Source organism: Crinia signifera, chromosome 6 (assembly GCF_055691185.1).
Source record: "Crinia signifera chromosome 6, ASM5569118v1, whole genome shotgun sequence".
NCBI lineage: Eukaryota > Metazoa > Chordata > Amphibia > Anura > Myobatrachidae > Crinia > Crinia signifera.
This window is the reverse complement of record NC_139222.1, coordinates 109,356,846-109,371,287: the sequence shown is the minus strand read 5'-3', so window position 1 is coordinate 109,371,287 and position 14,442 is coordinate 109,356,846. Positions and strand designations below refer to the sequence as shown.

The 14,442-nt window shown below is 44.2% G+C and overlaps 1 protein-coding gene across 1 annotated transcript in view; it reads right to left on the bottom strand.

The window, feature by feature from the left end:
- RBBP8NL (RBBP8 N-terminal like) overlaps positions 1-14,442 on the bottom strand; it is a 63,952-nt gene that overhangs the window by 26,571 nt on the left and 22,939 nt on the right. Inside the window, exon 5 of the mRNA XM_083150078.1 lies at positions 3,630-3,702. Coding sequence (XP_083006204.1) covers positions 3,630-3,702 — 73 coding nt within the window. The remainder of the gene's footprint in view (positions 1-3,629; positions 3,703-14,442) is intronic.

Here is a 14,442-nt window from a genome sequence, read left to right as displayed (position 1 = left end):
CGCTAATGATTCTTGCATGGCCTGCATGATATGGTCATGCAAGTTTATACACCAGCAAGAAAAAACTGACACAAGAATAAACTGACACAAGAATAAACTGACACAAGAATAAACTGACACAAGAATAAACTGACACGGGCAAAAAACTGACACGGGCAAAAAACTGACACGGGCAAAAAACTGACACGGGCAAAAAACTGACACGGGCAAAAAACTGACACAAGAATAAACTGACACGGGCAAAAAACTGACACGGGCAAAAAAAAACTGACACGGGCAAAAAACTGACACGGGCAAAAAACTGACACGAGCAAAAAACTGACACGGACAAAAAACTGACACAGGCAAAAAACTGACACGGCTGGAAATCTCTGGACTGAGAGGGCAGAACCCAGCTCCAGAGTGCTGTATGGCCGGTTATAATGTTAGGAGAAGGGGACCCCTGCCGGACCCTAACTCCGTTGCCTCAGACAGGAGTCGGCAGCTGTGTGCAGAGCTAGGCTTCGCCTGGGCCCGTCTCGGCTGGGGAGCGAGTTAGGCCCGCTCCGCTCCGCTACAGGCAGGTCTTAAGGGTGGACAACACCTGCTGCCGAGGCCAGGAGAGCGCAAGGGGATAACCTAACTAACCCTGAGATGGCAAGGGACCCTAATCCCACTGAGAACAATGGCTCAACTACGGGCGTAACAATACGCAAAGGTGTACCATAAATCCAAAGCAAGTGTAACAATACACAGAGGTGTCTCAGTATAACCAAAAGCACAGTAAAGGAGGTTTGGGGGAATACCCCACTTATCTGTGCGCAGCAGGACAGGTCAGCTGGAACCAAGGAAGGACAGGAGACTGCACACCGACACCGGAATGGCTGGATACTGGATACAGACACTGGGAACAATCTGGAAGCTGCACACGGACACACAGATGGGCTAGATACTGGATGCGGACACTTGGAACAAACTGGAAGCTGCACATGGACACACAGATGGGCTAGATACTGGATGCGGACACTAGGAACAAACTGGAAGCTGCACATGGACACGAGGATAGGCTGGATACTGGACACGGACTCAGGAACAGGATGGGAGCACAGGAACACTTCTAGCAAAGACTGAAGCTATAACCGGCAGGAAGTAATAGATGAGGAAGGTTTATATAGTGAACACCAGGAAGTGATCAACACACATAGCCTGCAGGTGAGCATAGCAAGCTAGCAGTTGATGAGAACACCTGAGCCCTAATCACACACCCACACAGACAGAGTGAGCTGCAATGGCCCAGGCTGACCACCGGAGGTCACCAACAAGCAAATACCAACACAGACAGGAAAATACACAGGGAGCCAACACACAGGGGAATGCGTGAATCTGCGCATAACACCGATCCGCTGGAGGCGGATCGTAACACCTGCTTAATAATCTCTTCCAGTTCTGAACCAAATAACAGCTTTCCTTTAAAAGCTAATGCCTCTAAGCCTTTTTAGACTTGTTATCTGCCTTCCAAGCTATAAGCCAGAGCACTCTCCTGGCATTCACAGACACTGAGGAAACTCTGGCAGCCATTTTGAGAGCTTCCTGCTCAGCCTGAATCACATTTCTGCAGCAGCATTAGGCTTCTCTGCATAGTAACAACACACAAAAAAAAACAGTATGTCAACTAGAGCACAGGTCACTGACCCACCAATCCTGGCCTTAGAGACCCAGACTGAAGCAATCAGAGGGCGGAGTGTAGTCCATCCTTTTAACCATTGCCTTGCTTGAAGGCTTGCACTGGTAGCACAGTGGCTTTTGATAAGTATGCCACAGAAGCCACTACCACTGGAACTTTCTCCCAGAGGTCTGCATGATCCTCAGGCATGGGATACAGGCTTAACCATCTATTAGGCCTCTAAAGCCTTTTATCAGGGGTTTTCCAATAAATCTTGTAAACCCTCGTCTGCAGAGAGATATCATTTTTCTCACGCTGTCTCTTAAAAACAACCTTAGCAGGAGTTTTTACTTCACAGACACATTCAATGCCTGTTTAACAGCAGTAATTAAAACCTCCACCCCTGAGGATGAGGACTCTTCAGAAACATTACCCTGATCCAGGGTATGTCTGTGTACTCTCCTTACTCACCAGCAGCTAATAATGGCACTGAATCAGACCTTTTAGGGGTCCCCCCAGAATAACCATAAAACTTGTCAAACAAGTAATTTAAACCTGCTGATTCCCATAGCAGTATCCTGCATGACCTGTATAAGTCAGGATCTGTCTGGGTCCGAGGCAAAGAGCTAGACGGACTGCTGAGAGAATGGCAATGGTCTAGGGAAGTTACCAGCCATCACTCTGCCTGTCCAGTAACGCACCAAAGCATTTTCAAACCTGCCCCGGGACTTAACCCTCGCAAGCTCCGATGCACTACCCTCTGGGGTTCACTCCCCATGGGTTTCACAGTAGCGCAACAAATACATAAGCCCCCCTTATCTGCTCAGGGACAAATTACAGTGTACAACCACTGCAAGCGCTCAATGCATTAAAGGCTCCCTCCCCCAAAACCACAGACTGTTGCTCAGACATGATATTCTCCATTAACACAGTCACAGCATTAAATGTACAAACATTATATACAGAACCAATATACTCAGTTCACTTAGCTTTCTGTAGTCTTCAGAATGGGGAAAGCGATGCCCAGGAAATCCAATCACTCTGTCAGGATCTGTAAGCCAGCTCAGCTCCGCTGCAAGCGTTCTGAATGGCGCCAAAACAGAGTGAGGGAAAGGACCAAGTCCCTGCTGCTGCGGGGTCTGTGACTTTTGGCGCCAACTACCCCCAGACAGCCGCTCCCATTGTAGGATCTCCTAGTTCCAGTATCTCCCCCTTAGCTGGGGACCACTCGGAACATGCCTGTAACAACACTGCTGTCCTCTCATGTCAGGAGCTCAGTGTGTAAGCTCCGCAGAAAATGGCCGCCGCCATCACGGAGCGCCTGTCCCCCATGATCCCCACCTAGCGTGAAGCCGGTTTCAGAGCACTCCGGAGCCCAGGCAGCTTCTTAAAGGAAGCTGTAAGCGCTGCACAGGGAGGCCAGACAGCGTCTCCCTCGTGCACAGTGAGCTGACAGGACACGCTTCTGTCAGCTCCTGCTGGGCTAGCAGTGTGAGGATTCACTAATGAGAATCCTCACACTGTGCCTACCTAGCTAGTGTAAAAGTTAATAAAATAATAAAAACCCTAACTAACTCTACTTCTTCGGCTGCTCCAGCAGCCCTTTAGAATAGCACCCACTCCAGTGGGCACCTAACACGAACTGGGGAATCTGGGATGCAGTAGGGGAGGAGCCTACCCTCCAAAAGCTTTAGGATAGGTGTCTGGCTCCTGCGGACCCTCCTACATCCCAATGTGAAGCTGTGTCACCAGGACCATTGAAAGAGAAAATAATAATTCATTTTCCAATAGAAATAAAACATGAAGGTACAAAATGCGATCCATTATAAGTATGGGTTTCAGGCACCTTTGCTCAGACAGATATTTTTGATCTTTTTTGTGGGGAAGAAAAGACAATGCCCAACCTATATCCTAAGGAATGACTCAATATAACTAATATTTTCATTTAAATGTTATGAAAATGGTATTGGAAAGAACCAGCACTTACTCCAAACATTTGATTTTCTTCAGCTCCTCAAGGAGAGACTTGTTCTCTTCCTTCATCAAATTAATTTCATTGGCTGCCAAAGAGAAAACACAAAGTCCTATGATCCTTCTCAAGTACCTTAACATATCTGCTCTGTGGATTAATTAATTACTATCAAGTGCAAAACAAAGTGTCGGACTGGGGTATGAAAGGCCTACTGGTAAAATGCAGTGTTAGAGGCCCATGTTTAAGGGTGTGGCCAGTCTCCACAGGGGGTGTGGCCAGCCACCACAGAGGCTTGGATAACTATAAGATACTTCATGGTCTGGGCCCTATATACATATATTACTGCTAGTGCATACATGATAACGTATCACATTAATAACAGCAATGCACTGTAGAAAATACAACATAGTTCAATGCATCAGGAGGTAACATAATTAGAATGTATAATTCAAGTGCACAGTCTAGAACAGGGTTTCCAAACTTTTTGGGGGTGTAAACTTCTTGAGACAAATAAACCGCTTGAAGAGCTAAAATAAAGAAAATAAAAAGAAATCTGCATAATAATTGAAAAATGCCCTTTACACATCATGCCACAAACTGTAATGCCCCAGACACAATATGCCACACATTGCAATGTCCAATATGCCGTATATATACCTCCCAACACTGGAGGCAGAGGAGAAGGGACATCTGCGCGTGCCGAAGGGGCATGACCTACTATCGTGGTACGCCTGTGAGGCCATTTTTTCCACTCTGAGTGCAGCTGCCCATGCCCCCAGCCTCTCTGAATAAATGCTTTGCCATATATACACATGCCACCAGCTGTGTCAGATAAACAATGCACCCCCAGATTGTGGTGCCATTCTAAATAAATACTCTGGTGGCACTGTGTTCTTGAGCCATAGGCGCACAACAAAAAACGGATGTAGCAATATGGGGTGCGGCCAATGAAAATGGGGATGTGATACACATATGCCCCCAATAGTGCAGTGCCATATATACATATGCCCCCAATAGTGTCGGACACACATATGCTCCCACAGTGCAGGGTATGCCCCCACAATGCTCGATTCCTTCTAGCACCCTGAGAAAGATATTTTGAAGCACCCTCCCCGATGCGACGACCGTGCTCCATTATACATATGGCATACATGTGATGCCCATTATACATATGCCACACACAGCGATGCCCACTATACATATGCCACACACTGTGATGCCCATTACACATATGCCACACACTGTGATGCCCATTACACATATGCCACACACCATGATGCCCATTACATATTATGTCACATAAGTGCCGCTTATCTATTTGCTCATTGCCAGGGGTTACGTGCTCGATGCCAAGTGGGTTTCATGTTTATTGCCAAGGGGGAGTGAATTGCTCTTTGCCAAGGGGGAGGTCAATTGCCCGTTGCCAAGGGGGAGGTGAATTGCTCGTTGCCAAAGGGGAGTGCCGCCAGCTGCGCACAATGTAAAGCTGAAAGCCGGGCAGAGAATGCTGGGATATACTGAAAGCCGGTCTGCCGCTATTTCCAATGCTCCCAAAGCTGGCAGCCAATCAGGAGCCGGCCGTGGTGGCTCCTGATTGGCCACCGGACCGTGAGCTCCCATTGGCTCGTGGTCCAGTGGGAGCATTCAAAATAGCAGTGGACCTGCTTTCAATATACAGCCGGGCAGCCCAGCGCTCTTCCCGGCTGTCAGCTTTGTGTGCGGGGCTGGCATGTTCCGGCATTGGAATGAGAGGAAGGCGAGACATGCGTGATGCGCTCTCCTCACCTCATAAGGGAAGTGGCAATGGAGGGACAGGCCGCTGGGCGGCTGCAGAGTGGTTAAGCGCCCCCGGATCGCTACCGCAAGCTACCAGTAGCTTGCGAGTGACGGGTTGGTGACCACTGGTCTAGAACCTGCTCCCAATAGGAGTGGCTCCTCCTAGGAATTAGGGCCCACTGTGTTTTTGCTCTGTGGGCCAGTCCAAACCTGCCAACACACAACAAACACCATCATACCAAAATTAATTCTTAGAGACTTTTACCAAGGAGGTTTAACTAGAAAACCTGAATGTGTGGAAAGCATAAACTCTTCAGTTTCTCATCTAATACAGAACAAAAACCTACATTAGCCAGCTCTGAGCTGGTCCAAGTCCTTGTGAACAGTGGAAATGACTGTACGCACCTTTAAAAAGTGAGAAATAACAATACAAATTCCACCACTCCTCACACACATACATATCTTAAGTAATGGTCTCAGCACTCATTAACCATAACACATGTACTCCACCTAATGTATCCACTTCACTGTGTTAGTCTTTCATGCTCCATGGAATAGTTCTACTACCCATTGCACTTTGCAGATCCAAACTTGCTTAGCACTGCACAAGGGACATTTTTGTGTTCAGTCCTATCAGATGTACAATGGACATTTGGTTCAGGAGGGAAATTGCATGCCTAAACTGTTCTATGAGGTCTGATGCATTGCACTTTGTTTAGCTACATGTATCTAACGTCTTGTATTATTACTGGTCAATGTGACCACTTACAGTATATAGTAGATTTCTCTACAAGATTTCAGAAGTATAAATATTCTTCATAACTAACCCAGCTCCAGAACCATATTTCTTTGCTTATTTTACAATTATTTAATAATGGTAATTAACATCAACTACTGTCTTATATATTATATATCTGGCCCACATGTACATTATAAAAATGACACAATACATATATGGAGCTTGTAAAAAATTCTAGGGACTCCAGTCTATGTACTGCTTGTATTCTAACAATCAATGCCATAGCAATGCATTTCTGTGCCCTAGACTGTTCCCTACTGCCCCCTGCACGTGACATCATGATGTCACAGAATAGGGGGCCAGGATCATGATGCTGGGCGCATCCTCAGGGCAGGCCTAACCACAGCCGATGACAAGGTTGGTCACCCATACCGGGCCCCAACCTTGCAAAGGGTCCCAATGTTCTGATGAGATCAGGGCTGTAAGCATTGCTGTGGCAGTGCAGTGCTAGTAGTGGTTTATAGAGGTGCCAGCTGGCCATCTGCCACCTGCCTGCCTGGATTATAGGAAAGGAACTTGCTAAGACTCCATTTGATAAACCCCTGGGCCTGGTCATCTGTCCGGCTCCCCATACTACTGAGTATGGTGACATCACGTGACACACTGCATGACGCACGATGCTGCACACTTCCACCTGCCCTTCCCTGTTCTGTCCCTGTAGTGGCAGCGGTCTATTTACCTCGGAGGATCAGGACTGCAGGAGAAACAGAGGCAGAGTGGACTGGAGCATTGATAGAGGGCTTGGCAGTACTAGGAAGGGGCATTGGTAACAGTGACAGTGCGGAAGTGCTGCCATTCACTCAGTTTCATTTTTGAATTTTTTTAAATAAAAAATATATATATAACCTATATATATAATTAAATAATCACCATGCAACGTAAATGTAATATGAAAGTGCAGGTGCTATTTATGGCCCCCCTGTGCCCAGCAGTAGTGCAGTGGATTTTTATTACATTGCATAGTGAATATTAATTATCTGTGAATTTTTTGTAATAATTAAAAAGACATTCAATATGCAATGTATTAAAAATATGCTGCTCAAGGGGGCGATGTTGGGGTGTTGTAATGGTCCCTAAGATTTCTGTTATCGTCCCTGGGCCTGGCACCGCTACATGCAGTGAGTTGCTCTTCCAGGTCAATGGAAATTCTGGTGCGGCCATACTCTGTGGTACCGGTCGTACATTCCTGAATATTGCTCACCTAACAATGTATGTTACAACAGGAGTAGTATGACAAGCATTTCCAGGTGAGGCTGAGCTCTTTGATCTTTCTTATATAGATTCTAATTGTTATATAAGCATTATATTAGGATTGTTTGTATCCAGTGAAAAGAAGCTTCTTATTTCATTTGGCTTCATTCCAATCCATGGTGAGTGGTTGCAATGCCCTCCATCATGCATGCATTTTTTATCAATTAAACTTATATGCCATTAGCCCTAACAAATTTAGGAAATCTGGCCAGGCTGGGACCGGCAGTGCCCCATGAAAAATGTACTATCTAATCTTATTTACTAACTCACACTGACCGCCCACAATGTGTGGGAGGGTGTGGTATAGCACACAGACAGTCAGGATCCCGACGGTCATTAGCTGGATGTCGGGATCCCGACTGCCCAGACTCAGACAGCGGGGGTAGCGGGTTCGCTGTGGGCACAGTGGCTCGCTACGCTTCCCACCTATTTTACTCTCCCTCTATGGGGGTCGTGGACCACCACGAGGGAGAATAGCTGATGGCCGTTGGGATCCCGAGTGTACAGGTTTCAACAGTCGGGATTCTGACGTCGGTGTAATGACTGTTGGAATCCTGACTGTCTGTCATCCATCCGGCACCCGTGTGGGAATAGCCTTAGTGCTATTAGTATCCTAGAACTGACTTGCCCTACAGGGGGTGAAGCCCATTTTTATTTGTATGTGCAATGCTCCTAATAAATTACCCCATGCAGAATAGCGATGGTGCCTCCAGCCCTTGCTAACAGAGTTTACTGCTATTACTGGTAATTTTAAGGGAAACCCATAATTTCCCTTCCTACTAGATTGTAAGCTCCTCCGAGCAGGGCCCTCTTCCCTCCTGTTGTCAAAGCCCACTTCTCTTCACATTTCACTCACAGCTCTCCTATACTCCAACACTCAGTGACCATCTTCGTCTGCATACTCATCTCCATCATTGGCCTCAAGCCTCTAGTAATACATTGATCTAGTCCTCACTACTGATATTCAAGCTGTAATGTGTATTGAACTGTGGCGTTCTTTATTTCTACTCTTTTTTTGTTATTTGTTCAATGTAATACTGTTTTGTCTCCCTGTACTGTTCCTTTGTACGGCGCTGCGAAACACTTGTGGCGCCTTATAAATAAAAATATAATAATAATAAAAATAATAATTTCTGTCTCCCTGATTTTGCTAACACCTGCCTAGGTTAATTTATTTATACATTATAAAGTTGTTCCAATGGGTTGGGTACAAGACAGACAGCAGCCTCCGGATGTACAGAATCCTGACACCTGCTGGCTAAGTATCCATTCCTAACCCTTACATTTTGGGCCTGGTTCAATTGCAAAAGCAACTTCTCTCTCTAATGGTCAAAACCATGTGCACTGCAGGTCTGGCTGTGATGCAACATGTGCAGAATCAGGCACTTTGTTCCAGATCATGGGCAGCTGTATAACATACTGTGTAACACAGAGAGAAGGTTGTGAAAATTAAGCATCCAGTGGGGATTTGCAGGAAATGCCCAGAGACAGGGCTTGTGACTTGCATCACTAAACTTACCCAGAAAGACTAAAAAATCTCAATATATATATATATATATAGTTTGGAGCAGAGAAGGGAAAGGGGGACATGACAGAAACTTTCAAATATATCAAGGGTTTTACAAGGTCCAGGAGGGAAACATTGTTCAAATAAAGAGAAGTGGGATGGAGGTAGGATCATGGGAAATCTGAGGAAAAATTACTTCACAGAAGGGTAGTGGACAAGTGGAATAGCCATCTGTCAGAGGTGGTAGAGGCTAAGGCCCTGTTCACACTGCCAGTGTCAACAACATGGCTTTTACCCGGCATTTTAATCCCGGGGACTGCAGCGCCAGACTCCGTTCTCATTGCTAAGGCATTTCCTGGGTGAAACAGTTCTACCCAGTAATTTGCCTTCTAACACAGGTTGTTTTGCAGTGTGAATGGGTCAACCCGTGTCTGCATACCCTGCTCTCCAACCTGGGTTAAAAGCAGGGTTGAAGACCTGGGAATTTCAACACGGGTTGAACCGTTCACACACAAAAAAACCTGTGTTAAAAGGCAAATTACCGGGTCGACATGCTAGGGCCGGGAATTTGCCTAGCAGTGAGAATGGGGTATAAGATAGTAGAAGAATGTAAACATACATGGGATAGACACAAGGATATCCTTACAAATAAATAAGGATCTAATAGAGTATGAGGCAACAATATGTTTAAATAGGGGGCAGACTAGATGGGCCAAATGATTGTTATCTGCCGTCAAATTCTATGTTTTTATGTCTGTGACAGGTAATTGGTAGGGTTAATGTAGGTAGTTAAAGCAGCAGAGACATGAGTATGGTCAATGTGTGAGAAACAACGATGGGCAGCTGAGTTGTAGACCGGATTAGGCCTGATTCAGACCCGGATGATATTTGCATCTTTGTTGCGCCTTTTGCCATGAGAACTGTCAACCTAACATACCACATCTTCAGAATCAGAATCCTTTTATTGCCAGGTGTACCAATACAAAAAGCATAATACACAGGAATTTGTTTCCGATAACTACCACCCATTGTGACATTACAAAACATGCAGTTCCTTACATTGGACACAATAACCGTACACAACATACTTTATAGGTAAGAGGCAACTATAGATACATGACTATATGAACTGGTTGCGGATTACGGTAATGAGGAATTGACTAGGATAGGTGCCTGGGGGGAAAAGCTGTTCCTGTGTCTAGTAGTCCTTGTAGGCCTTAAACTGTACCTTCTGCCAGACGGTAACCTCCTGAAGATGATATGCGCAGGGTGGGACTCATCCTTAATATTCTTGCCTGCTCTTTTCAGCAGCCTGACATCGTTCTGGGGCAATGCAAATAAAAAATAGTAGCTTTGCACACTGTTATGAGCCACAGAGTGGCTCATTCCTGTTTTGGTATTTTGTTATGTATTTTTATTAGAGATGTGCGGCGGCCACTTTTTCGGGTTTTGGTTTTGGTTTTAGATCTGGATCTCCCTTCGTGTTTTGGATCTGGATTGGTTTTGGCAAAACCACCCTTGTGGGATTTGGTTTTGGTTTTGGATCTGGATTTTTATGAAAAAATGCTAAAAATGGCTAAAATAACAGAATTTGGGCCTGTTTTTGCCCCTAAAGTATTATTAACCTCAATAACATTAGTTTCCACTCATTTCTAGTCAATTTTTATCACTTCACAGCTTACAAAATTGTTTTCATTTACTGTAGTTGGGCCAAAAGGGTATACCGAGGTAGCTGGATGACTAAGCTAAGCGACAGCAGTCAGCATCACATACATGTGGACCTTACACTTCCAACCTGGCAGAGCGGCACTGCAGTGGCAGACAGGGTGGCAGTTTAATAAACTATCCCAAAAAAAGAGAAATGCTCCAAACAGCAAATACAAAGAGGTATCGGCAGGGGCGTAACTAGAAGCTTGAGGGCCCCATAGCAAAAATCTTGCCAGGCCCCTCCCAAGAAGAAAATGAGGGGGTAGTGTGGGCAAAGAGGTTAGGTGCAGAGAGACAGAGGGAGAAAAGAGACATGGGGCAGAGACAGATTAAGAGAGAGGTGAGAGATGGAGGGGGTTGAGAGAAAGAGGGGACAGGGAAAGAGATCAGATGAGGGAGAAAAAGAGAGACTGGGGTGAGAGAGAGAAATAGAGACAGGGAGGGAGATAGAGAGCAAGAGGGGTTAAAGAGATGGGGGAGACAGTGATGAGAGGGAGAGCCAGGCTATGACAGGCCTCTTGTACTTCCTAATTTAATTCCCTCCGCACTGCGCCCTCCATACTTTGCTCTGTCCCCTCTCTGCTCTCCAATATAACCCTTGTGCCTTTATTAAGAGACCTGCTCCCCCACTGACCGCAGCAGCTAGGACTCTGCTCCCCCGTTGCTTTCTGCTGCCAAGTCTTTTCCTGTATACAAAAACAATTTGTGGGATATGGCCTTTCAATGGCGCAATGCTGCCTCTAGTGCGTACTCGTCCCTAGTTATCACCAAATAACCAACACAATAATACAGAAATATACAAATAGGATTTTCCAAACTGTATGAGGCGCAAAAAAACTGTCCAGATGTTATCCCAACAGTCCAATTTCCATCCAATCTTCCTAACCGTTTTACAGTGGGTCTCGGAGCGTATCAGGAAAAAGAAGAAAGAAGACCACCGATTAGATGTAAACTAGATCAGAAGACTTTTACTAATGAAGTCAAGAGAGTTGAAGAGCACAGGTGGGCGTACCCAACTCACAGTAGGAATAGCACTGTATGTGCACGTAGCGGGTACTTGTTCCGTTATTTACGAATCTTCTATATTCTCCCTCTCGGCTCTCAGTGTTGTATGCACCATAAAAGAAATTTGAACAAAAATGTGTGACTCTGAATAGATCAATACTATATATATTATTGTGGCAGGAGAAGAGCTTTCTAGGCGCACCTCACTCACTTATAACAGGAGGAAGGCACACATATAAAGGTTTCTTTTCCAGTGTTAGTGCATCAGGTATATACACAAGTGAAGTGAGGAATAGTAGGCGTACCCTACTCACGGTAAAAGTAGGATGGTCTAAGCCCGTAACAGGTTCTTTGTCTTTCTATTCAGAAAGAATTTCGTGACTTGTTCCACAAGTTGTGAATCTTCTATGTTTCCCCTCTTTGCTCCCGGTTTTTTGTGTACCGTAGAGACAAAAATTAAACAACAGTGTGTGACTCCAGATAAATCAATACTGTGTGTGTGTGTTTTATAACGGGAAATAGACTTTGTAGGCGCACCTCACTCACTTATAACAAGAGGGAGGCACACATATAAAGGTTTCTTTCTCGATATAGTTGCATCAGGTGTGTGCACAAATGAATTCAAGAATGGTAGGCGTACCCTACTCACGGTTAAGGTAAGATGGTATAGGCCCGTAGCAGGTTCTTTGCCTTCTTCTTTCAGAAATTCGTGACAATTATAATTATCTCCGTCCCATGCGTGTGGGTATTAAAAAGACAAAAAAAATTGCAATGTGTAGTCTCGTCATTAAATTTCTATATCTCAATAGATAATTTATGAGATTGTGAGATATTTCTAATACCAATGATTATGGTGAAATACTGTGTATATCCGTACCAAAACTCACACAGAGAGGTGTTCTCAGATTGTGCATAAAGGTATCTTTTGGTGCTCTCAATTTGTGAGTAGATATCCTCCACCAGATCACAAAGAAGTTTCTATACCCCATGTGAATAGAACATTTTGAGTGTAGATCGTATCGGCGTACCCCGACTTACGATTGGACAGATGGTTGTACTCCCGTAGCGTTTTCTTTATGCCCTGGTTTGTTGGTGTTGTACTGGAGTATTCTCATCCAGACAAATACCTAAAATGTAGAGGGCAAAAAAGAAAAAAGGACTATTTCAGAGTTTGTACCCCAGGAGCAGAAATTCTCCCTATTTGGCAGTCTAATGCCCCAATAAATGCTCAGTGTTTTTCCTCTGTAAAAAGACTTTTTTATTTTCCACTTAAAAATCCTTCATCCCCACAATGATAGGATGTTACAAATCCCAACAGATAAGACCCACAGTGGTCATACACAAGATAAAGTTCAAGATAAAATGTCCAAAAAAATACAAAAATATAAAAAAAAAAATAAAAAAAAAAAAAAACTTTTTTTAAAAAATTTCAAGTTTTATACATACATCCAGTGTCGGATAGGATAGATGTGATGGCTGCTCACTCTCCACACAGACTGCCGACGCGTTTCGGTGTCCTATCCGACACTGGATGTATGTATAAAACTTGAAATTTTTTAAAAAAAGTTTTTTTTTTTTTTTTTTATATTTTTGTATTTTTTTGGACATTTTATCTTGAACTTTATCTTGTGTATGACCACTGTGGGTCTTATCTGTTGGGATTTGTAACATCCTATCATTGTGGGGATGAAGGATTTTTAAGTGGAAAATAAAAAAGTCTTTTTACAGAGGAAAAACACTGAGCATTTATTGGGGCATTAGACTGCCAAATAGGGAGAATTTCTGCTCCTGGGGTACAAACTCTGAAATAGTCCTTTTTTCTTTTTTGCCCTCTACATTTTGGGTATTTGTCTGGATGAGAATACTCCAGTACAACACCAACAAACCAGGGCATAAAGAAAACGCTACGGGAGTACAACCATCTGTCCAATCGTAAGTCGGGGTACGCCGATACGATCTACACTCAAAATGTTCTATTCACATGGGGTATAGAAACTTCTTTGTGATCTGGTGGAGGATATCTACTCACAAATTGAGAGCACCAAAAGATACCTTTATGCACAATCTGAGAACACCTCTCTGTGTGAGTTTTGGTACGGATATACACAGTATTTCACCATAATCATTGGTATTAGAAATATCTCACAATCTCATAAATTATCTATTGAGATATAGAAATTTAATGACGAGACTACACATTGCAATTTTTTTTGTCTTTTTAATACCCACACGCATGGGACGGAGATAATTATAATTGTCACGAATTTCTGAAAGAAGAAGGCAAAGAACCTGCTACGGGCCTATACCATCTTACCTTAACCGTGAGTAGGGTACGCCTACCATTCTTGAATTCATTTGTGCACACACCTGATGCAACTATATTGAGAAAGAAACCTTTATATGTGTGCCTCCCTCTTGTTATAAGTGAGTGAGGTGCGCCTACAAAGTCTATTTCCCGTTATAAAACACACACACACAGTATTGATTTATCTGGAGTCACACACTGTTGTTTAATTTTTGTCTCTACGGTACACAAAAAACCGGGAGCAAAGAGGGGAAACATAGAAGATTCACAACTTGTGGAACAAGTCACGAAATTCTTTCTGAATAGAAAGACAAAGAACCTGTTACGGGCTTAGACCATCCTACTTTTACCGTGAGTAGGGTACGCCTACTATTCCTCACTTCACTTGTGTATATACCTGATGCACTAACACTGGAAAAGAAACCTTTATATGTGTGCCTCCCTCCTGTTATAAGTGAGTGAGGTGCGCCTAGAAAGC